The following is a 26,161-nucleotide window of genomic DNA, read 5'->3' on the forward strand; positions in this document are numbered from 1 at the left end:
GTTTATGATTGATTGACTCAACTGTTGCTTATGAAAGCGGTGAACTTTTTGGTTATAATCCTCACGAATTAGAGATTACGAGAGGTTGGTAACTGTGTGTAATTTGACTTACAAATTTGCGTAAAACGACATCATTGATTGTATCATGCCTATTTACCAACTACCCCAACTGGCTATCTAATATGATAATATGAATAAGCTGAAAACATTATCTAAGTGACTAGATAAAGAAATGGTATCGATTGGCCTACATTTTACTTTCCTGTGGATTTTAATATCTGCTTTCACTTTTGTTTACCACTACTTTTTTTATCAGCATTTTTACTTCCATTTTCAAATTGTTCATTCTATTGTTATGAAATTAATTTAAAATATATCAATAAAGATTAGTACACAGATGTTCTCAGGAAATACATTACGTTTTTATTTGTCTATTTAATTGTTTTGCTCATTTTATAAGCATTGGTTAAATTCTACATTACTTTACTTATCCATTTTTATTCTTTTATTTTACTTTTCGTTTTATTTCATTAAGATTCATTCGGAATATCGTTCAAATCAAGATGCTTATCTAATTCAATTGGAAAATTTAGTTGCTCAATTACCAGTGGTCAATTATACTCTACTCAAGCATTTATGCCAATTTTTACACCGTGTTTCTGTTTACCAATCTGATAATAAAATGTCGATTGAATCATTAGGTATTGTATTCGGACCTAATGTTTTTCGATTTACACCTGAAAACTTGGTAAGTTTTTCTTAGAATGACTATTGGGATTTTCTGTTTAAATGATGTGACTTTTCCGGCATTAGTGGAGTAGGTAGGGTAAACTTGACTATTATTTCACAGACTTTCCCCTCGGAATTCAAGTTTCATATATATAGATACGTAGCCAGTGCAGCAGGAACTGAGGTTACAGTAACTTCACTTCACAACATTTGGGATACATCTATTTCATCCCCTTGAAAACAATCTTTATCTGTAGTAATTTATGTATATATATCCTACTGGCTGTCAGATACGAATCAGTTGCTCAGCACTTTCTAATCTTCGATTATATTCAAGTTATCTCGATCAAATTACAATCCTTTGATTGTTCAAATACTCAAACCAATAGAATCAATGATCTTAGTGATAGTATTATTAGACTGAGAGTAAAAATTTAAAATAAGATTCACAATCTCATTCACTAAAGTGCATGTATATATATATGCAAATAATTTCGATTATTCTGTTTATCTGGCATAATATAAAGAAAATTTTTTTTGTTTGACGTCTTTAATACATTTAAATGTATTTGGATAGAGTGTTATCTTTTGACTATTGATGTGTAAAACGGTTACAGTTCTTGTTCTAGTATTCATTTGTGTTAGTTTCTAAATTATTGATTGCACTGTATTATACATACAAATGTTGTCATTATTATGATCAATACAATTGGTAAAATTTCAATAGTATTGTGCTCTCTGAACTAGAAGCTTTCATTGTAGGGTTATGGATTTATCGTCGTTCTGGACAATATTGACATCGCCTAATTTATGTAGAAGTGAGCTTTTCACCTTTGTTTCATCAGTACGTTCTAATGGTCTTGTCGGTGTCTGGTTGTCTTCATTTATTTTCGTATTCTTGTTGACTATTGCTTTCAGTTAACTCTTGACCTTGTGACTCATTGTCGTCTTCCGTATAGGGTGATAGATATGGTCTATATTAATGTGTTAACCGTTTACCAACGAATCTGAATGTCTTCTAGTTTTTTAGAATTCTTTGATATTATTCTTGTCTTCTCGATCCTGAATTTAGACTTTTTCGATCACATTCATGTTCATGCGTATTGATATCAGTGATAACAGTATCATATTGTTTCAATTCTAGTTAATGTTTGCGAATACACAGGTGAAGGTGGTATCCAATTTGTCCAATATAATATACACTATGCTAATTTCTATATCTGTACTTGTCCAGTCATTTATACGTGTATAGCTGTAATCCTAATCTCATTACAATAATGTTTTTGACTCCTGTTAACAGTATAAATTTTATGGTAATTAATAACAAAAGCCAATAAATAGAATATTTCTAGTTTCAGGGCTTCGGGATTATTATCCTGTAATCAACCAATACCAGATTAATTCACCACCAAGTATTTTGGTCTAAAGTAATCTTATATTCTTCAATCGATAGACTGAATCTATTGAGTTTATGTTCCTGGCTCTGGTTATCTCACAGTCTTCTTTTATGAAGCGAAAATGCACTATACCTACTACTTTTTTTTCTCACAACTCATATATATATATAACTGTAGTTGTACTGAAGAATGGACATGCGTATATATTAAAGAAAGATAAGCGTTATTACTATTTGTGTTTGGGTGCAGATATCATTAAGTGTAATAACGATGATGTGAGAATAATTTCAAAATAAATAAAGTTTATTAATTTTAGGATAAATAATTAAATTAGTAAATAATAACAGTAGATTTTAATGACAGAATAGCCGTAATAATCATAGATACTAATATAAATAATAGAATTCTTTTTTTAAATTTATTTCTCATTTATAAACGGATAATTTCATTCTATAGAAAAGTAGATGGATAGATAGTCTACGTGGGAATATTTTTTTTCATTTAATACATAGAATTCCAATTAGTACAATTGATTAGCTAGCAGTATTATTATTATTACTATTATTGATTTGTAATATTTACTGATCGTTTCACTAACTCATTAGTTATAATGTATGACTATCCTTTTATGAATGATTTTTTAATAAAAAACTGTTTTAATCATTGTAACTACTTTATTCAATAACTAATTGGTCTTTAAAACCTGACCAAATTGAAATAATCTCTTAGCCAGTCAATAATTGTTAATATATATTTATATATAGTCTAGGACAAATGTACGTCAGTTAGTACATCAGCTACATACATCACATTAACACAACACAATATCAGTAAATAATTGTGAAGATTGTTAAGTTTTTTAACACTATTTGACGAGGGCTCAGTAGTTTATATTTAGTGTCTGTGTGTGAAACCGAAAGTCCCGAGTTAGAGTCTCGTATACGGGATCGTGAGTATGCACTTTTGAAAAGTTCCATGCTAGGACGAAACGGACATCTGAATACTTCTAGGTTTCCAATATTGGTCTGACATTGATCAGTTCATGATCTCAATAAAAGCATAAATGAAACTAACGAGACGAATAACAAAATGAGTCAGAACAATGGTTATTGTCAATAATGTTAAAAATGAATAGAAATGGAAGAATATCGTTCGGAAAGAAGGATTGAAACTTGGATAGAAATGATGTGAAATGTTTGATATTCATTATCTAAGCTAAGATAAAAAGTGAATACTTCTGGTTTACTGTAACTGATTGTACACTATGTTGCGTTATCTAAATTTCCAAACTGTTGTTCACAGTTATCGCTTAGACTTCAACTAGGAAGTTTGTACGCACCAATACAGTTGAATTCGATAGTCGATGGTCTGTAAATGATTTGATCATGAAAATTAACAAAACAATTTACTAACCAAAGATCTTTTACTACTCTGATTAGTCTGTCGTAATTATTTGCCTATTCAAAAAATATGGGTGGATTGTCGATATGATAAAAAATTCACTCAAACAATTGGTCATTTCAAAATTTTCATGACAGTATGATACAAGACTGAGCAAAGCGAGATCGGTGACTGACTAAGCATTTTTGTTTTGTAGACTACGGTCAGTAGAGCCCTGAATAAATAACACAAATTGGCTAGTATCACTCACACTATATCGAATCAGATTCTATTTCAACTTTAATTATTTCTGTGTTCAAAAATCAATGTGACGTAATCTCAAATAAGACCAATCAATACACCATTTTGTACAATAGTCCGTCATTTAATAGGAAATATTTTTATTACGTTTGACCTATGGGAATGCTCAATAATTTCCACCATTTTCTTGCGTTTGTTTGCTTGTTTAAATTATTGTTGTTTCAACCTAACCACCAATAGATCAGTTTATTTTTACTGAACACGTTAGATGAAAATTTTTCAGATGTATTTTTCTTTCAAGGGAAAACAAAATCAGATAAAGTTGCCATCATTCTCATTTAGTAGAGTACGGAGAATATGGTCTTACCCCCCCCCCCAAATGCCATGGTACGGCCGAGGGTGGGGAGAGTTAGCTCTCCCTCTCGAAATGATCTCTCATGGCTACGCGCATACAACCACTGCCTTCTCGTGGCAGAAGTGTCGTTTACGAAATTGAGGAGACGAAAGCGAGTGTCCGGCACTTTAACCAGGTTAGTGGACACAGAGGATCCACCTAGGGGAGTTGTAAAACCTTGATTCCGAATCAATACTGCATATGGGCTCCAGTATCCTGAAGGAACAAATGGTGTGTGAACCAATCGTTGGTCACTGGCTACTATGGGAGTGAATCTCCTGACGTTGCTCCACTGCCTTGTGGATCAAACCATTAGGTCGAAGGGTGTATGTGTGTGGCCTCTTTAGAAAACCACCAGCTTCGGTTTGGGCAACCGGGTAGTATCACAGGTCACACATAAATCAAGTGACTTGTGTGGTGCATATGTATTTGGTGCCCCTTTGTACCAATATTTGTGTGTTCAAATCAATAAATAAGATGGCCTGTATTTTTCCCTTCTTATGATGAATATTGAGGTTCATTAAGTTGAGAATTAAATGAATCTCTAATTTTATTATTTTTTCATGTTGCAACATATGTTCACCTGAATGGTCGAGTATGTAGTGGCTGGTACCATATCAATCCCACATAGGTTGTTTTAGTTTCTGGATAGATCAGTTTATGCACTTTTCTCAAGCCACATTTTGAACTTGTTGATTATTCACTTATTAACCCTGACTGTTTTTATTTGGTCGTATGTGCGTTATGTGTCTGCAACTTATTTTTGGTCTGACCATGAATATTAAGTATTGCTTGGTCAAAAGGAGTTTGCTCACTCGCCTTCTCATCGCTTCATTTTACATTATCCACTTCATTTCTCTAATTGCCCGACTGTATCAACGAGTGTATGAAACATACGAATCGGAAATTCATTCTCATATTTGGCTTTTTTTATTCCGTTATTGTCTAAATCGATAATTATATACAAGGGTTAGAGATATGTATATTTCGATAACAATCATCATACAATATATTAGGAGTCAGAAATAGGGCCACTAAAAGTATCATTCATACAATCTTATGACGCATTCTCTTTGCCTATCTCTAATTTATTTATTACCTATTTATTCTCCATCTATTTCTCTTATTTCTTCATGTTCCTTCCCCTTTGTCTTGTGATTTATATGAATTGATAATATTTGTTGTTACAGCAATTCTATTATGTTGTTTATTGATTTGTTAAGGTTTTGTTTTTTTTTTTTTATTAAAAAATAATTTACAATACAACGTACATTATTTTACGTATACTGTATATTAATCATAGACATATATATGCCTACTATGAAGAGCTATTCTAATGCGTTTTAATCTAGCAGTGCTAGTTGTGTGTGTGTGTGTTTCTATGTGTTTAGTTAGTTGATTCACCTATTCATTCATTAATTTTTGTTGATTTGGGATTCGATCGAATTGATTGCATTATTATACACCTATCTGTTTTGGAAATTGAAAATTTGGTTTGCTTATATATGTGCATATATGTATGTATGTGTGCTAGTAACCTGACAAAACCTCTTTGTTTTATTGTATTACTCTTGAAATGAATAACAACTGGTAATTGATCTTTAATTTCTACTGACTTAGTTCTTTTTTTTTCTTCATAGTTTGATTTGTAAAAAAGTCTGTTTATAGTTATTTTTAAGGTAATTTACTTTGAGATTATGAATTACAAACCAAGGCATCATTGTGCAGTAATTTTTTATTATTCTAATCGGGGGCTCAGTAGTATATGCAACACAAACACATACTAAATATAGTATGGAATCGGTCCGTAGTGAATACTGCTGAACTATTTCGAATGAAGATAAAACAACTATACATATGCTGTTATTACTTGTTTCTTTCCACTGGTGCTTTTTCTGTTGATGTCATTTTGTAGTGAATACTTTTTTGGTATGTTACTAGTAGTATCAATTTTAAGCATACTGAGAGAGATTCTCGTTTGTCTGGTTTCACTGAGAAAACGAGATGTTCGAATTCACCGCATGTACTGTGTTTGAACGTTAGTGTACGAGATGCGATTTATTACAGTGTAAGTGGTTTTAAAAAAACTACATTATTTAACGAATATTTGCCACATATATTTGTCATCTATACATCAACTGGGGAAAATATTCGTTAATTTGCTTTAGTATAGGGGGATTTAGAGGTAGGTAAATCTTAGTCTCGGAACATAAACCGACTTTAGTCAAACAACCATTAAAATCCAGAAGGTGCTACACAGCTGTTTCGTCCTAGTATAAAATCTCGTCATCAGTGTACATCCATGACCCTACTAGTTTTCAACAGGTTAGGCTCTCACTGCGAATCCTAAAAGTCCTGGATTCGATCTCTGGTGGGGTTGTGCATATACACTGGTTGTGAGTTTCAAACTATGATGAAACAGCTATTAAATAGACCTTGGTTTCCAATGGTTGTCCGACTAAGGTCAGTTCGTGATGCAAAACTACAATTATTGATAGTTGTTTTGAAATTTTTCAATGTAGTAACTTTGAATCTTTAATTAAATAATTGTATGTATTAGCCTTATGTTTGTTCGTTTTTCATGACATTGTAGTTATCACCTTCATTCTTATTAGATACTTATTGTTATGCAATCACTGTTAGTCAGTTGGATGATTCTCAATAAGGTTTTGTGTTTGCTTCTTATCATCATTGTGATGTATCTCAAATCGTTTTGTCATTCGAATTCATATTTCTCACCAATTCATAATTGATGTAACGTAATAAATAGTTTTACGCGCTGTTTAACAAATTTATCTATAATCACTAACCCTCCTTATTTACTAATAAGCTAATTCAATTCAGTGGTCAAACATACAGGATTTAAGCCACACTCTTGTGCGTTAGAACTACATTTACTGCTTGACTGCCTAAAATTTAGTGAATGTAGGATAACAGTTCAATTTGCAAATTACACTTAATTCCTTAACAGTGAATTACATTTAAATTTGATCATTGATGGTCGTTTCGATGCTAAAAGTAAATATTACCTTATCTATTTAATATTCACTTAGTATTGAACATTTAATAATTGTCTAGTGTATCAGCCTTTTAAAATTCCACTACTGATTTGTATTTATTTTCTGTAAATTCTGTAAGGATATGAAGTGCGCTCGAACTGTTTTCAACCTGATCAATACAGTATTGAATTACCTGTTATCATGATCCTTAATTAATTCATTAACACTGAAATATTTTTACGTATTTTTGTGTTAGTGATTTTGGTTCCGAGATCTATAGCAAAATAATATTTTGCAGTGCGTTTGTTTGTGTCCAACCTGTTTTCAATGAAAAAATTTGTTCTAGTGAATTTACTCGTCCGTTATTCGTATTTCATTAATACTACCGTTGTTGTCTAATATTTTCTTTTCATTCTAATATAGATGTTTATTTGCTTTTTTTTTTTACAATCCTAGGGTTATCGAGAACAGAATTCAATCAATCATATCATGGGGATTTTAATTGAACATTCTGACAGTTTATTTCGTATGATTGCACCAAGCTGTGAAAATGTAACAACTTTAAATGACAATTTATCAGACAAAAATTATACACAAATTCAAGCTGTTAGAAATAAAAAGTACGACGATAAATTTGGGTAAATTGATGACATAACATGTTCATCTATATGTAATAAAATATGCATATTGCATTATACGTATATTAGTGGGTATGTTTGTTTGTTCATAGTTGATATCTCCATATAGTCAGAGTTTAGAAGGGATAAATATTTGTGATTAATTTTATCTGAATATCAAAAGTTTACTTTGATCAAAGTTAGGTGGAGCAACGAAGATAATCATAGTCACAGTTTTGTATTAATTATTTTCACTATGCACAAGTTGAGCAAAGAAATTCTTCCTTTTCAATTAGCTCCTTACCACAGCTCTACACCAGTATGTAGGTTTTATAATTAATTATTAAATTAATACCAAATAAATCTTCCCACTGATATTTACGACTGGAATTGATCGGTCTCTTTCTTGGCATATGTACTTCATGCGTAAATTACCTCGATATTGTCAGTAATATCACAAACATTTGAAGAAGAGATGGGAGGTGGCTAGCAGCGGAATCCAGGACGCGCGTTTCGTCCTATTTGAGACTTATCAGCTGGATGTACCTGCATAAGCTAGTGGCTATATGAACTCGGTAGCTAAATGGATACCACGATCTCATTTGAAGCGAAAATCACCGGGTTCAAGTCCCAAAGTGAACATCAGCTCTGTAATCCAGGTGCATCTAGCTGATGAGTCCCAAACAGTTTCAGTAGAATGCTATGTTAAACTTTTAAATCTAGCTTTATGTGGATGTGGTGGCCAGGGTTGTATAAATGAGACAGAATAGAACTTACGGTTCTTTTGTTCGTTCATCAAACTTGTTAGTTGACGCTCTTTCACTATTAGCGTTACAAAGTCAATTGTATTACTACACCGATTACTCGATTTGTTCATTAAATATGTAATGTCACTTGATCGATTTCAAAATCACTTTTACAGTCCTTAATTCCTATTTATATTCTTGAGTAATATTTGTGATAATCAATAAATTATGTAGTTCCAATTATAATCTTACATTCGTTGATGTATTAACCGATTTAGATCTTTAGAGAAAATATTGGGATACATTATTAAATTGATCGACCATCATTTACTTGGTACTAATTCTATACTCTGTTTTAAAACCCATATTTCAGGATGTTGAGTCATGACAGCGAGCTAAGTAAAAAGAAATATTCCATCGTTTTACTTGTTTTTTTAAATAAGGATTTGAACAGATTAACATTTTCTTTCGTTCGTGTCCGTATTAGCTGTTTATAACTTGTAGTCTATAAACCATCCTGATTCATAGCAATTAATTAATTAATCCATCAGTTACAGTAAACAACTGTTTGAAGAATGTGATGAATGTAATGTAAATGTATGCAAAATTCTGACGATCTATAACTATGCATAAAGCAATTGACTGGAACTAACTTTTATATCACATATCAACTAACCACTTTCCTCACAATTTGAGGAGTACTATTTTAAACTAGTATCAATTTAGAAAGGATCAGAAACGCGTACTTCCTAAAAAAGATTAAAGTATAATGGTTTGTTTATTTTCAATTGAGATTTAGTTATAATTGGTTTTTTCTACTAACTCAATTTCTTAATACAAACGTTCCACAAGATTTGCTTATCCAAAGTCTATTATTCATAGAGTATAAATACCATGTTTATTGCAATATTGTTATTCTCATATTTTCAGAATGGGGGTTTGTGGAGTTTATAGTAATTTAATAGTTGAATTCATGGGTTGATTTAAGCAAGACCACCATTGGATTGGTTGAAGTTAGACACTAACACCGCTAGATGCTGGCTCAGTGATCTAGAGGTTTGGCATTCGCGCGCGAGATCGAAGGTCTTGGGTTCAATTCATGTATGCGGGATCGTGGATACGCACTGCTAAGGAGTCCCATACTAGGACGAAACGGTCATCCATTCCTTCCAAGTTTTCAATAGTGGTCTAGCCTAAATCGACTCATGAGTTCAACTTCTAAATTTTCGTATTTGTTTGGACAAAGGTGGAAAGAATCGGCAAAATTAAACTTATTCTTTTGATAATCAGTCTAGATATTTTATTCATTAGGTATTTTTCTAAAATATTTTTGTTTGTGATATTTCTGTACTGTCTCATTTAGATGCTTCCATTTCACTTAATAAATTTTGTTAAATCTCGTACTATTCATCACTTACTATCAATTAACGAAATCCGTTGCTCATCTTCGTATTTGAAACACCATTTTACACCTTTAATTTACTAGACTTCTATTTTGTAAAATATATTATCAAAACGGTACAACAAATTATATGGCTTAAATGAGACTATTCATATAAACTTTTGTGTTAATTTTATGCAATATTTTTTGTATTTTAACCATGATTAGAGGTAGGAATTGAAGAAGGGGTTTGATTATGAATAGAGTGATCTTGTGTGCTGTTAGAGGTATGAGGGCAGTTAACACTTCCTGGTTACCCACCCCGTGGAAGGGTTCTTCTGGAGGTATCTGAAAAGGAAATTGGATTAGAGGTGGTCTTAGTGACCTGAGAGCGTGACCGCAGTGCCCAAGGGACAACTGCTTGAGGTCGGTCACACACGACCTTTTTATGAGTAATTTTTGTGTTAGCTCCGTACTTGTTGAGACCTTAACACCGGAGACGGATATCCGTGGGATAAGGTGAGGTGTGTATTTTTAGGGTCGACCTTTTCTAACCCCACCCCTTTTTGTGAGAAGGCAGTATCGCTGTCATGCTGGTTGTCTGAGGGAAACACCTTACTGCTGTAACACCTCTCTATAGTCAACAGTTCGACTTCGCCCTCAGACCTTGGGTTTACTGCTTTTAGTTTCACTGTTCTTCAACTGACCTGTCTGGCATGGTAGGACCTTGAGGAACAGTTGTTCCAGCCAGTATAGCTCGATTGGTTGATCACGATAGGCAAGCCCGACCACCAGGTCAAGGTAGCAACAACGGTCGGGTTAACCATGATTACCTTTAGAGATGTCTATATGTATTGAATTGCACATACTTTCAGTGTAATTATGATTGAATCATGTATACGATGATGTTTGGATATTTAATCACTGTCCGTTTGTATTCCGATCATTTCATTTGATAAGATCCATGTTTTTATATGGTGAATAGATGACTAATCAACCTCTTTAAATGTGTTCTAGTATGTGTGTTGTAATCTTAACTTCTTATTTATAAACTAGCAATGTTTTTTTTGTGTGTGTGAACGAATACATTTATGATATGATATTTTATTAATATTTTTTATTTCGATTTGCCATGACTATCATTAATTTTGTAATGATTGTAGTTTTATTGTATTTATGTTCCGGTTTACTTCATTTCTTGATTCCATTTTCTTTTCTCCGAAGTTTATTGTCTAACAGTTTTCTTGTAGTATATAATTTATTTATCATATGATTATACAGTCTTTCTACTAAATCGTATTTTATACTGATTTCTATAGACTCTTTAATGTACCCATACTGAATCCTCCTCAGTCATAATTATCTTGTTGGACAACATTAGTGCAATGTTGGATGAAAAACCAAGTGATATTTATTTTTTATATTGAAAATATCGTTGTTTCAATTCGCTGGGCATTCAAATCCTTAGGGATCGGTCAAGGTGTGGAATTTTATAGTAAACCTTCTATTACTTCTTGCTTCTGTCATGGAAAGGATACTTCACTACAGATGCTGGTTGTTCGACGGAACCTTACTGTTACTAAATCCCTGTCAAGTCAGCAGTACGTCTTCAAACCAGGATTTTTCCACTTTTAGTCTTCCCGACCTTGAGATGGTAAGACGTAGATGAACGAGTTCAAGGTCGATCATCGCTTTACGGTAGCACCTAGCCTAATGTTTTTAACTTTAATTGGATATTTATTACTCTAAACCGTTATATATGTACATTAGATTCTGGTCTACACTGATTTTAAGCTTCATCAATAGTTTTATTGCTTAATTTTTACGGAATTGATAGATAGAAATTAGTGTTATCCCATTTATATAAATTTTGTTGCTTTTCTCAAGTTAATATCTCATTTTATTTACTGAAGTGTCTATTATTAAAGTTTTACAGTAAAATTGATTTTATCAAAAGTTAATGAGAGTATGCCTTCCGTTGATTTTTAGCCTAATGTTTTATGATCTAGTCCAGTATAAGTTATTAAGTTGTATAAATATAAATTTTCTAGGGTCTTATTCAGCACAAGACAAGATCGTTGATGGTGATAATAATAACAATACAGTAGATTACAGAATGAGAGGATTTATCAATTAGCGTGTTTTAACTATTTTCTATTCTAATATTATTACTTTTTCTTAATGAACATAAAGCCATATTTTAAGATTTTGTACAATGGCACAGACATTCCGTAGTCTTTCATATATGTACTAATAAAGCACGTGATCCTCTTTTACGTATATGATCCAAGTTCTAGAATCATGGAATGAAGTTAGATATACTGAAATAATGTTGTTATTGTTTGCTTAATATTTAGTATCAACATCATCTAATAACAAAGGATTAAATAAGGCAAGAGTATAACCCTAAATATAATTGAATAAATTTTTTATCTTTATAGTTAGTCCGAAGTTGGGTTGTCTGATAAATAACTGCTTGTGGTATAGACTTACTAATAATACTCTAGTACTTTGTGTGCCCCCCCCCCCACTGGTTCTTCTTATACGACCTAGAGTTCTAAGAGTCCATTTAGTGGCTGAAGCACTTGGTTTTCAACAGCCAGATTGTTAGCTCGAATTTGACTTCACTTTGTTTCAAGCACCCAAATGGTACCATTACCTCTTACACAAAATGGTTAAGTAATCTTTTACTTGGTGTTATTATTATTACCTTCCAAAACGTTCATTTGGCTGTAAGTTCATGGCTTCCATGGAAGATGTGCCACTCATTTGTGAGAATATTTCCACAAATTGGGGGGACCAAAATGCCTCTCGGGATTGTGAATCAAGTAATTGGTAAATGCAACTCAAACAATAATGATTGAGAAGCTTCTTATAAAATGTTATTAAATATACACTTGTTGCCTTACTTTTTTGCTATTCAGTGCTAAATAAAAATAGTTTTATAAAGGTTTTTTTTGTAGTAAAACTATTGGAAAGTGGTTTTACTTACCCTTGTAACTTTATTTGTGTATTTTAATACCCAATCATTAGTTCGTGTCATCCAGTCAATCAAACATATACACTATAGAATCTAACAAATACATACATTGGCTGAAGTTGCTGCACCAAGTTAGTACAACATCATAAATGACAAATTAGTTAAAATAATATTAGCGTAGTGAACGAAGAACTCAGGTGGGGATAACCAATTTATTGTTTTCGTAAAATATGGAAACCATACATTAAATACATTATTTGTACATCTTCCTTCAGTTGTCTTTTTCATGATTCTTTAAACTCTGTCATTATTACAATTACTCTCTGATTTCATTTCTGTTCTCTTTGATTCAGTCTTCTGCTGTCAGGCATTTTCTTTCTGATATGTTACACACAACATAATTAACGTACACCACAGTAGTAACAATGATACTAGGAATTTTTGTTAATTGTTTCTAGCAGCGGTATATTGGAAACACATCTGCCACCCTATTCGGGATTCGTCAGCTAGCTGAATAACCAGAATATTACAAATAATATCAGAGTCTAGATGTGCACTGCTGAAGAGTCTCATACTAAGACGGAGCAGCCGTCCAATGCTTCCAAGTTTTCAATGGTGATTCAGCTTAGATTGACTCGTGAATTCAGTTGTTAAAATACTGCGATCTCCACAAATCTTTATACCGATTTGTAATTATTATACATGTCCTCGACATTCATATAACACAATATTTTCCTTTCTGTGAAATAGTAGCCGATATTCGTGGATTCATTCATGTTAGGAATGAGGTGGTAACCTATCAAGAACATTGAGACAGGACCATCCGTATCTCCAACGGATTCAGGTTGAAGAGTGTGTGGATTATTAGAATAAAACTTCATGATATCATGTCTAATGTTATCTTCACTACTTTAATAGTATTTTCAATGAGTATTTGTTGGAAGACGGGAGACAGTGTTATAAGTTAATCTGACTAGGTTTTTCATTATCATTAATTACAATACCATCTAGTGATTGTGTATATTTCAAATCAAATAGAACATTCAATTATTTACAAATATATTAGATTTTAGTATATAGTTAGAACTATTCAGATACATTAGTGATTAACTATATATGGGTTCTAATTAACTCAAAAAGTTTGATGTAATTACAATAATTAGATAACTGATTAACAACCTATTTTACACGATTAATTGTATTTAATTAGTTCTCATTACTATCTAACCACTTTTACTACAGACAAAACACATTATTTAATATTTTGAATACATGGGAGATACATTTATGTTTTTTTATTTTTCTGAATAGAAATTTACTTGTTCTAATGAGCGAAAAAAAACATTTCCAGGTATTGTTCACTTATTATGTCGATTTTCTGCCAACTGTTTCTATGTTTATCATGTACATTGTATACTGTAGTATATTAGTGTTATTACCAAAAAAAGTGTAGCATTTAAGCTTTACAATTGCTTCCAGTAATATCTCTTATTGTTTTAAATGAATATGCTTTTCTTCTCTAAAACATTTTGCTTTACATTTAAAATATTCATATATATGTAGTTAACAGGTGAAACTATTGTTTATATCATTAAATTTAACGAAAAGATTAATTGATTTAAATCTGATTATCGCAAGCGGATTTGTAGAATATCCTATTCATATTTAGTTCACCCTTAGATATAGATAGTAATCTATATATTTCCTATTTGAGGCTTCTTGTTTAGCTATATATGTTAGTGTTCTTTTCTATAAATCCACTCATCAATTCAGACACTAATGTTATGGTTTATTCATGATCAAACTTTTCACCTTTAGATGGGCATAATAGCAATTGGCAGGAAAAATGGTGTACTCGTAGAGTCGGTCACTATGTTAAGCCCACATAACTTATTCTAGCTTCCGGACAAACCAATTCATCTATTCTTCTTGAGTCACATTTTGACCTTGTTAATTATTCAACCCTAACTGTTTTTTATATGAGCGTATCTGTGTTTGCCCTTCTTATCCCATTCATCACATGTCTGTAGCTTATTTTTATGTGACTATAAATATTGATTCACTCTTGGTTAAACGAAGTTGGCTCACATTCCTTCTCTGCGCGTTACTTTGCTTCGCTCTCTTCTCTTCATTCCGTGATTGTCTGTCCAGATCAATGAGTGTACAAAATGTACATATGCAAAACTTCATTCTCGTATTTGACTTATTTAGTTCCGTGATTCACTAACACGATCTAAGTCGATAATTATATACGAGGATTGGCGACATATATATTTCGACAGATATATTTTCAATAAAGATCAATCATATGATCCTATCGGAGTCAGATCTCGGGCTACTAAATTGATGAGCTCGTCGACAACATCGTCCGATCTAATTGACATCAAAATAAGAGTCCCACTAAATACTTCATTTTAGTTACTCTTTCTGATTAAGTTTAAACTATAAACTTACTGAAAAGTAACTACAATGAATGGAAGTTCTTTCTAAACATCTCTCAATTTATTATTGAAAGACTTGTCAGTTTTGGCAATAACATTTTACATATCTTTAGTGTATAGTGGTTAGCTAAAGTAAAGTGCCAAAATCGATGTAGTTAGTGTCAGTTGACAATTTTGATGTTAAATATACTGGTGCTCGATATACATTCATTACTTAGTTTCATTATTATTAGGTTGATCTTTTAAGAATCTCTATTTCTTTCGTGATATATCAAAAAGCTGTCCACATAAAGAGAAAAAACTATCACTTTATTGATCTGATCATAAGCTACCTACCGCTAAGCATGGATGTATTGCATTCGAGGGTACAGTTTGCTGAACAGATATAGTGAATATAATTAGTGATGGTACTCGACAATTCTGCCACTGACACTCTTATTTACTCCCTTCCTAACCGCTTCTTATTACACGGCAACTCGAGCAGTAAAGAAAAGCTACGAAATGTAAGAACTTTACCTCAAGGTTATTCTATGTACAGAAAATCGAGAATATTTATAAAGTTGAATGTGGCCTTTGTCCTTTAGAAATTTTTGGAAACATACTAAATATGCTCACCATATATGCAATTATCTGATCAAAAATATGACACGTAATCCTTCATTTTTTCTAGGTATTTCTAGGAAACTCCGACTCAATGCTGATTGAATCAAACATTTTCTCTAGTTTTTTGAGGTTTTAAAGACTGAAAAGGAATTTTTTAAACTCCTTAACAATTTTTAACATTATTATATATCTTTCCAACGGTTCATCAGTTGATATCAAATTTGAATTAATATTTTATTCACAAACGAATTCATTTAAATCCAGCTACTTTCTTTCACTAATTTTTAAACACAGTTTGTATTACATATTAATGAATAATATTCTGTATTGTTTCTCTTCCTTGAATGATCGAGGTACTATAGTTACGTATCTATTTTTTTTTGTTTTGCTTATCCTTGACCTCTTCTATTAATACTTTATCTGTATTTAGGTGTGTACTTTCGAATAGTAATTTTTCTCACTCCCATAAATATATATATGTCAATTATTTCTTAGTTGAAAATTGATAGATAAATATAATTAGTTTTTTTAATATATGTTATGATTTTTCCCTCCTTATGTGAATGTCAATTAGGGCTTAGTCGGCTACATACTCGGTGGTAGTATACTTGATCTGTAATTCAGAACAACCATTCATTAAATTTGCTTATATCCTTTTTAATTTGGTATTTTCACTGAGAATTTAATACACTATTCATAGTTTTAGTTACAATAACCATCTATTTGGTGTTATTCATTGTGATTCTTTTTTTTTTCTTCTAATATCTCATTTTCATCTACCAGAAAAAGAATAATATTGACCAATTTGTTAGTTGTCATCGTTACTATCAGTTGACCGTCTGTCTATAAACTTATTTTTAAATTATATGTTAAGAAAGTTAAAATGAATGTACATATAGTTGTTGCATAATTATTTACAACATTCAATTTAATACCATGGTTAGAATACAATATTCTTATAGATCATCTATTTTTAAAATATGTACATACTGAAGAAATCATCAAAGTGCTTTTCTAAGTTACAATTTTTTATCCAGTATATTTATATAAGTTCAATCAATTATAGAAAATTAAATATCTAGATAATTGTTATATCATACTCTAGATTGTATTATCTTATCTACTTATCATCACCTAACAATCTTTTATATTAAGGTTGATTCCATAAATTGTTTGTTTTAACCCACTTGAAATATTTTATTGAAAATAGTTTCTGTTCTTAAAGTCAATTTAAATAATCAGTAGTGTTGATAAAATAAATGAAAATAATGAAGGATATTTAATACTAACCGTGTCTATTACTTTAATTTATTTTAATAATTTACATGGTCACATTCTTTATTATAAAATGCATACTCATCAAACTCGATTATATAAGAGGGTAGTACAGTTCCAGGTGAATAACATGGCTGATCAGTAGTAGTAATAATAATAATATTAATAATAATACTAATAATAGTAAAACTCAAACATTATTTACACATCAATTAGTTGTGACAAAGTTTTTTTCTTATTATTCCTTTGAAACCAGGTTACCAGAAACTAAGTGGTTTAGAAATTCCACTTATGACCATGCCATATCTATTTGTATGCTCCTCAAGAATCTAAGCTTAACCTACTGATAACAAAATAATATTCCAGTGTTTCAATTAATGTGTACCTAATCAGTGAAATATTATTTATTTTATATCTGTATTTCTAGAAAGAATTTTTTCCTAAAATAACTAGGTGAAAACAGTTGGGGGGATTCCTCGTGAACGCTGAGCCTTTACCAAGACTGAATATATTGTACAAACTACATGTTATTTACTGCAATCAATGATATATAGGTACTCCTTTCATGTTATCTCCTACCGTATAGATTAATTTACATTTATCTGTCGGAGCAGTTACATCGGTAAAACTCAAAGAGCACTCAGCGTTCGACTCCAAAAACATTTTAAAAAGTCATAGGTCAATAGGATTAATGGTTTTCAGCACTACTATTTCAAAACATCTGTTTGACACAGGACATCGATGTGATTAATTGAAATCTTTCAGAATTAACAATCTGCACTTAAACTCTAGTCGTCCTAATTTTATCTAAGCCATAGATCAAAAGGAAACAGTGCCAAATCTTTACTAATTATGATGATGTTATCGTCAGTTTATTATATCATTTCATACACATAGTTCCCTTTATCATTTTTAAAAGAGCAAGAACAAAGATTCTAGCAGAATAGCATGAAATCGTTTTATTTCGTTAGTTCTCGTCAGCTGCCTACAACCTATTATGTTTAAAACATAATTACGAAATGAGTTTATATTACTTACAGAAAAGAATTCAATCGGAAGTTATGTTGAAGACACATTAGTATAGAATAGAACCTGCGAAATAAAATGAATTCATGCTATTCTGCTAGAATCTTTGTTCTTGCTTTTTTCAAAATATTATATCATTACTTCAACTCTTTTATTTTGATTGCATCACTTTCAAATTCATAATTTTACTTTTGACTAACTGATCTCAATTCTTGTTATTCTTAATTACTAGTAATTTATGTTCATCTACTTTGTTACATCATCGGTCAGCTTTTTTTATAGCACAGTAACCTTTTGTTAGTATGCCTGATGACCCAGAATTTTTCTTTTACATATTATATTTGTTTACAACTATCGTTATATTTCTTCAGTCATTATATTGATTGAAATCGCCACTCCATCATAAGGATACATATCTATATCAAAACAATTTCACTGTTATAACCATGTTAACTTTATGATAATTTTGATTTTAGTATATTACAGGTTGTAAGTAGCTGATGAGAATTTAACGAAATGAAATGATTTCATGTTATTCTGCTTAATTTTGTGTTCTCTCTCTTCAAGATGATGAACGGAATTAAATATATGAAGTTAATCAGAAATTTTGTCTTATCTAGAACTATAAACTTTCGAATTAAGCACTTATCTAGTTCTGATGATAAGCCCGTGACCTATGAAGCCATTCAATCCCAAGAGCTTCCAAGTATGGAGTCAGTGTATGAATCATGTTATTGTAATTCAAGATGAAGTGCATAGGTTTGATCTCATATTCAATCGTCGATCTTCACTTCTGAATAGTGGTTTCAAGTAAAATGAAACATCTATTCAGTGTTTCCTGATTTATAGTTGTTCTTCGACTGACGTTATTTTGCAGTGTTCAAAATAAAAATATTCCATAAATTACCTAGTCCAAATAAGTGATAATTTCATATATACTTACCAATATCATTCAAATCATGAGTTAATCAGTGTCAAACCACCACTGAAAACCTGGAAGCAATGGACGGCTGTTCCGTCCTATTGTGGGTCTCTTAAGCAGTTCGCATCCACGATCCCACAAGCGGTAATCGAATCCAGATCCTTCGGTATCATGCGCGAACACTTGACCTCTAGATCACTGAGCCGGTATCCAATGGCTTGAATGTCTAACTTCAATTTAACCATGGTACTACGCGACGATCTTCTATTGTCTTTGTTAGGTAACTACCTCACACCTGACACGGATTGAACTCCACTGGTCACGGCTTCTTACCAGAACTTTGGAAATTTCCTCTCCAAGCTAGTCACTAGTGAGCACACGATAATTTTAAGTATTTGGTTGTGAGACTCAACAATCTACACAACCCTATACTTACAATACTTATCAGTAGTTAAAATGATGGAAGTATTTATGTCCTGGGGTTTACCTTTTACTCAGTGCATAATTCCTATATCATACACAATCGTCACTTGTACATTCACATTAACTCACCATACAACTTTGATGTACCGTGTGTATTTGGAGATCACTGTCTGATATCTTTGATATTTCAAAGGTGAATAAAAAAACACATTGATAGATAGTACTCATCACTAAAGTGTTGTTTATCCCCTCATTCGTTGCAAACATGGATCTGAGAATTCATGACAAACAATACAAGTTATGCGATACTATTGTTCATAAAATACAAGAGTGAAGTAGTTTTTTCACAATATTTGAAAAAAAGAATTGTGTTTTAGTAAATTTTACCACTTGAATAAAATAAATCACAATAAATAAATTACTAAGCAATTGAGGACTTGACTCTTTACCCTTTTATATTTCATATTTTAGTTATGACTCGTATTTCAGTACACACACGTTTCTGTACTTTGACTAATTTACTATCAATCTAACTTTATAGTTGACTAAACAATCAGGATTACTTGATTGTTATTGTTTTATAATATATAATTTTAAACTATTTACTTTTAATGATTTAAAAGTGCTTACCCCTTAGTTTGAACATTGTATTCAATATAAAAACTTATTATTACCATAAGGAATAAAGTCTAACTTTTTATATATACACAAAAACGAATCTTTGTCGGTATTATTTTCGTGTTGCCGTGTAGATTGCTTTTCTGATAATAGGATTTAGTCGGTTGAAGTTGTTGTTGTTTTTTTCTGTTGAATCAAGTTAGAAAAATTGATCTTCTGCTTTAAGGACATTAAATAATCACTTTGTATTTCGCGTGATTCTCAACTGTTACTTATCGATTCCTAAAAGAAAATTATATGTGTTGTTAAATTTATGGTATTTATGCATATTATGTATGTGTTATAAAGTGGAATTTTCAATAATTATTGGCAGCTTATATTATTGGACTTGTTTATTGTTGAAATATCATCATTTCCGCTGTTGGTTTAAATGATACCTCGATGTTTTCTGTAGTTAAATTTTTGACTTTATACTTGAGAATGTCTGTTAATCAAATTAAGAATGAACATTTTGTTCGATTTAAGACGAGTGTGTGATCATGTTGATGTGAGTTACCGAAGAATAAGAACGATTTAGACCTGTTGAATTAAATGTGGTTGCTGTAAATATTAAACTTTAAAATAATTTAATTCTATATTGATGGGAAGATATATATATATATATATATATATATATATATATATATATATATCCAGCTAATAAATCCTCACTAGGATGAAACATTTTCACTGCTAGCCAATATCAAGTGTATAATCATTGTTAGGTTAGCATTATTCTCACAAATGACTGCTGAAGTGTGCGATCATTAACTGTTTCTTCATCCCTTCATTTTTATCGTTCATTATTCATTTGTTATAATTAACAGATGATTCGTAGTCACATTAAATTTGTTCTTATATTTTGCTTGTATATAAAATTTTTCATTTAACTCTTGGATTCAGTTAATTATCTAGTTTTTCTGGTATTTGTAATCTAATAGGTTCAACTATCAGGATTTGTTTGTCCTTTGAGTAAATAATCAATTCGAGCATGTCATCGATTTCAGTAATCTCATCGGTCAATTAAGCCACCATAGCTCTTTGATGACGTAAATGACAAATCCAGTTTTGATGTATATACTTTGTGTAAAACAGTGTTTCTCAGTTGGTTTATATTCCACATTTATCACATTAATTGTTATAGTTTTATGAGAGTGTAACAATAGGCTTGTCGACTTACTATGCATATTATTTTTCAAATCAATTATTTTAAGTATATATATTGTTAATAATTCTCTTGGTATATATATTTTTAAAACTCCGATCCGATTTAATGTTTTCAACCTTAAGATATGGTATAGCACATACATCTGTTGTTCTTCTTTATGTCTTCCTAGATCAAAGAACCATGCTGTTATAGTGTATGGTATTATAGACGAGTTTATGTGAATTAGTGTAAGCTGATGCGTAATAAACCAAGTTTTAGAGGTTCTCGTAGTATGTGCAACTTAACCAGATGGCTGGAGTTACCCTAGGAATAAATCCCTTGATGAGATGCAAATATAAATTGGTTTGTATTTAACCTGAAGGTACATTCTGTGGTGAGAGAGTGTGAGAGGATGTTTAATGAAAGAGAAACAAGAAAAAAGTGAGTTGACCACTGAATAATCACTTACACAAGAGTAAGCTTAAGACAATCTAAAAATCGAATCTGGAAGTTAGTAGAACAAGATTTGGAATATGCTACAATATGCAGTACTTAACATATTTTTCGTCACTTTTTTCGTTTTAGTAATAAGCTACTAATTTCTCTGGTTGACAGTTTCAAATTGTTCATTTAGTTATCAGATAATTTCTATGATACAACGATGATAAACAAGTTTGGTGTTTCGTTATTTCTAGCATTGTAAATGTGATTTATTCACTAAACAAAGAAATACTACCTTATTTTAATATGATCACGTCTTCATTAATCTAACCATCAGCTTATAGATCGACGTACATGATTTTAGCATTGTTATTAGTAGTCAAACCATCTTATCTATTTTCTAATTAGTTTGATTTGCGTATAGCATTAGTAGGTGGTTGATTGGAATTCTCCAGACCTTGTCGTTTCTCACTTATCTGCCACTGAAGTACAGCACAAAGCGATTACTATTGAAATGAAAACTTGTAATACAAAGTCCATAGAATATGACCCAATTAGTTGACAAATATCCATGGGTTTAAGTATTATTAATTACTGATATGTTGCTATTCAGTGGCGTCAACAGGGATGAATTATTGTTATTCACGTTTATTTTTTCCAGGGTTGTATTATGTACACATATTGTGTATGTATTGACTAGTGATACAATTTAAACTGTGTTTATATGTGTACGCTTTCATGTTGATTATGAAATGAATCAAAACGGTATTTTAAAATGTCTCGTTTATTAATAAAATTAAAGTGGGTTATCTAGTGACTTACTCGAAGCGAATAACTTAACGCTCATACATATTTCATAATTTTCATTCCACTACTGAGTTTATTATTTTGTTTCTGAAGTTATATATGCTTTTTATTATGGATCATTAGTTTATTTTGGTTAAATCTGCTAACTAGAGATCTGTATTCCACTTCATTGTCTTCTATTCTTAAAGTCGTTTAGAGTATCACTAGTATTTCAGACAACTCAATTGTATTAGAAGGTTAAGTACATAGATATGTGATTACTTTTAATTAGCTCAATTATTTTTATGTTTATATGTTTCGTTTCTATGTTAAATCCATATTGTCTACTTAGTCGTTAGTTTAATAATCACAAATAATAATGGTTGAACTAACATTAGGTTTCTGTTTTAAAAATTAATTATTTTACTATTTTCATCTTTTGATTGCATTAATGTTTTAAAAATCAAATATTGTTTTAATTTATCGTTGTTGATCAATTGTTTGAGAATAATTTATTTCAATATAGTAATTTAAAACTGTTAAGATTGTTTGTTCTTTCAAGTCATTTCGATGGATGCACTTAATATTTCCTTTGATGATTAGATCTAACAGAAGTTGATCTTAATTTAGACAATTTCTCCTGACAATATTTGTAATGTTATTAATGATCGGTTAGCTCAATGATCTTATTGATTATTTGGTTTTTTATTTCTTCACTGTCTAATCTGATGTTTGTAAATGAATGGTTGCAATTTTTGGGACTATTGAGTGATCAGTGCCGAGGTTAGACTCAAACCCTTGGTAAGGATGTCAAGTCAGTTGGTGAGGTAGTAAATCTTTATTAACTGAAGTGGTCGGAGTGTGTATTATGTCTAACCAACCACCTCACTTGGTGCATGATATTTGATCATTCAGAATTAGATCTAAAGAAAAATAAGGGTAGCCAAACCATTTAGTGGCATCAGTTCATAATTTCATTGACAAGGAAACTGGGCCATGTTGGTAGGTGCAGACTGTCTGATTGAGTTCCTAGCGATTATCAGTACCGGTGGTTGGGAACATAGGGTGGCTTGTCTCAGAATCGTCTATAATGATGCAGATGTATTCACTCTATGTCTTCCTTTAAATTTTGAGTCTCAAATTTATCTTATATTATTCAACCGATTCATTTTATTAAAATCACAAACTGATTTAAGTTAGACAACCACTGAAAACCTGCGAGCACTGGGTTTTCATGTTGTCCTAGTATAAAACTTCTTATCAGTTCTCATCCACGGCGCTGCACGCAATTACCTATGCCAGAATTACGTTCTCACGCGCGAACGCTTAACTTAACCATTGAACCGGGATCCAATGATGTATAAGTCTAACCCCAATCAATTGTGCGACCATCTTTTTGGGCTTAATTCGCGGTTGCAGGATTTTGGATGCTCACAACAGAAAAGTTGCACAACAGGATGATCCTTCCAGGTTTCCAATGGTTGTCTAGTTTAAGTCTGCGATAACTTCAACTATCTCCATAACCATATACTAACGGCCAATCTTTTTTACCCACATAATCTTTATTCGATCTTTTCTGTTATCACTGATAATGTCAGTGCCTGTGTTACTTTGCGAATTATCTTGACAATCTCACTTTGCTGTACTGATAAGGTGTTGTGGCTACTTGAACTGATGCACATATGCGCCAGGTTGTGTACTTCTTCTAACTGATTATTGGCTAACTGAAGTCAATCTATACTGTAATTGGAACTCAGCTTATTGGCTTTTTGTAAACGATAATAAACATAGAATAAGGATATAAATTTAACCACTTTAAACATGTGGATTTATGCCATAACTTGAATAGTTGTACTGTAATTCTACCACACTCCAATAGTTGATTTTTATGTTTTGAATAATTTCACCAATATCATTTAATGTACCACTAGATATCAGTGTAAACTTAAAAGTAGCTCGCTCACTGCAAAGCCTGAAGATTTGGAGTTCAATCTCTGGCTCAGTTGGTGGTGCACACCCCTGCTAGATTTTATACTAGAATGCAATAGCAGTCAATTGGTTATTGATTTGAGTTGTTTATCTAGCCTAATTCAGTGTGTGTAACTAAACTATGCGAAAATTTATATCTATCTTTTTGCCGAATATCTTAATAGTTACCGCTGGGATATACCTGAAATTGCTGTTTTTTGTTCTATATCATAGATATAACACTTCTGACAACTTATCTAGTGTGAAGTCTCGCAATAATGAAGATGATGTTGATACTGATTATCTTACTCAGTCGACAACAAAAGTTGAGACAAATCACATGCTAACACATGTTACAAATACATATTGTGATGTTCCACAGATTGGTATTAAAGCTTCAACAACCCCAGCTGCAACAACTACAACGAAAGCAAGGAAGACTGTGCCAGAACTGGCGAAGACCAACGATATTGTTGATACTAATGATAATCAATTTAAGCGTAAATCATCTACATGTGATATTATTTCAACATACTTAGAAATAGCTATTCGATCATGCATACAAGAGCATTTATTTCAGGAACGCTTATCAGATTTTAAAGTGTATGATACTGCAGATACAGTGAATAATTTTAATCATAGTTCAATTGGTATGAATCAAATTTCGAAATCAGATTATTCAGACGTCGGTGTAGCTAAAACAAATTCTATCGTGAGTCTTACGTGTTGTTATATTTAATTTCTCTTACTATTCACTCCTGTTCTGTAATCGAGTCATGAGTTAGTAGTATGTTTGAGATTTCTTATTTTCACTTGTATATGAAGTAGACGTTGATGACATCCAGAATAAAAATACGAACTTATCAATTAAACCATTTATCCTAGAGAGAACGTTTAAGTCGAGGCCCCAGATTTTGGAGGCTTTATTAAAATGTTGTATCATAATACATACAGGCTACTTCATTAGTGGTCTAATTTACTAGAAACCGTCAACCTGTACATTTCTGCTTCATACTGTTTTTTGTATTCAGCTACTCTCGGAGATATTCGTTGCTCATTATTCGAAAATTAGTGCGCTTTTAGTCTCATAAGTAGCTGATAGAAGTCATCATTATCTGCTCCAACTCGGATGAGTGGATTTACAAATGCTATTGGTAAAGAAATTGTTTTTTTTCTATATTTACTAGTAGATACTTCGCTAGTGAATATTAGTTGAGTAAGCATTTGCGATAAAATAGAGATCCACCCTTATTAATTTGTTATTTAGAAAAAACACATGATCCTGTTAATTAAGAGTAGTGCACCTTGGAAATGTCTACAGCAAATGTGTAGTATTTTATAACAATAATTTCCTTCAAATCTTCGTCGGTCTACATCGAGTAAATAACTAGTCGGCTTTAATATATATTCTCATGATGAATTATGTTAAGTTGTTTAGTGCTTTGTCTTAATGATCAAACAGTACTCACAAGTAAGCTTGATTTTAATAGTGTCTTTTTATCATTTTGATGTTTAGTTTCTTTGGTAAACGCAATTAGAATTCGTTAAAAAAATTTGAAGATTGATACAAATTACCAAGAATCTATCA

At 31.5% G+C, this 26,161-nt stretch overlaps 1 protein-coding gene across 1 annotated transcript in view; it reads left to right on the forward strand.

Moving 5' to 3' along the window:
* Positions 1–26,161, forward strand: part of FAM13B — a 53,510-nt gene that overhangs the window by 14,436 nt on the left and 12,913 nt on the right. The window contains exons 4-6 of the mRNA XM_051215068.1: positions 536–748; positions 7,617–7,798; positions 24,808–25,285. Coding sequence (XP_051068252.1) covers positions 536–748; positions 7,617–7,798; positions 24,808–25,285 — 873 coding nt within the window. The remainder of the gene's footprint in view (positions 1–535; positions 749–7,616; positions 7,799–24,807; positions 25,286–26,161) is intronic.

The sequence above is a fragment of the Schistosoma haematobium genome, chromosome 2, assembly GCF_000699445.3.
Source record: "Schistosoma haematobium chromosome 2, whole genome shotgun sequence".
In the NCBI taxonomy this organism is placed as follows: Eukaryota; Metazoa; Platyhelminthes; class Trematoda; order Strigeidida; family Schistosomatidae; genus Schistosoma; species Schistosoma haematobium.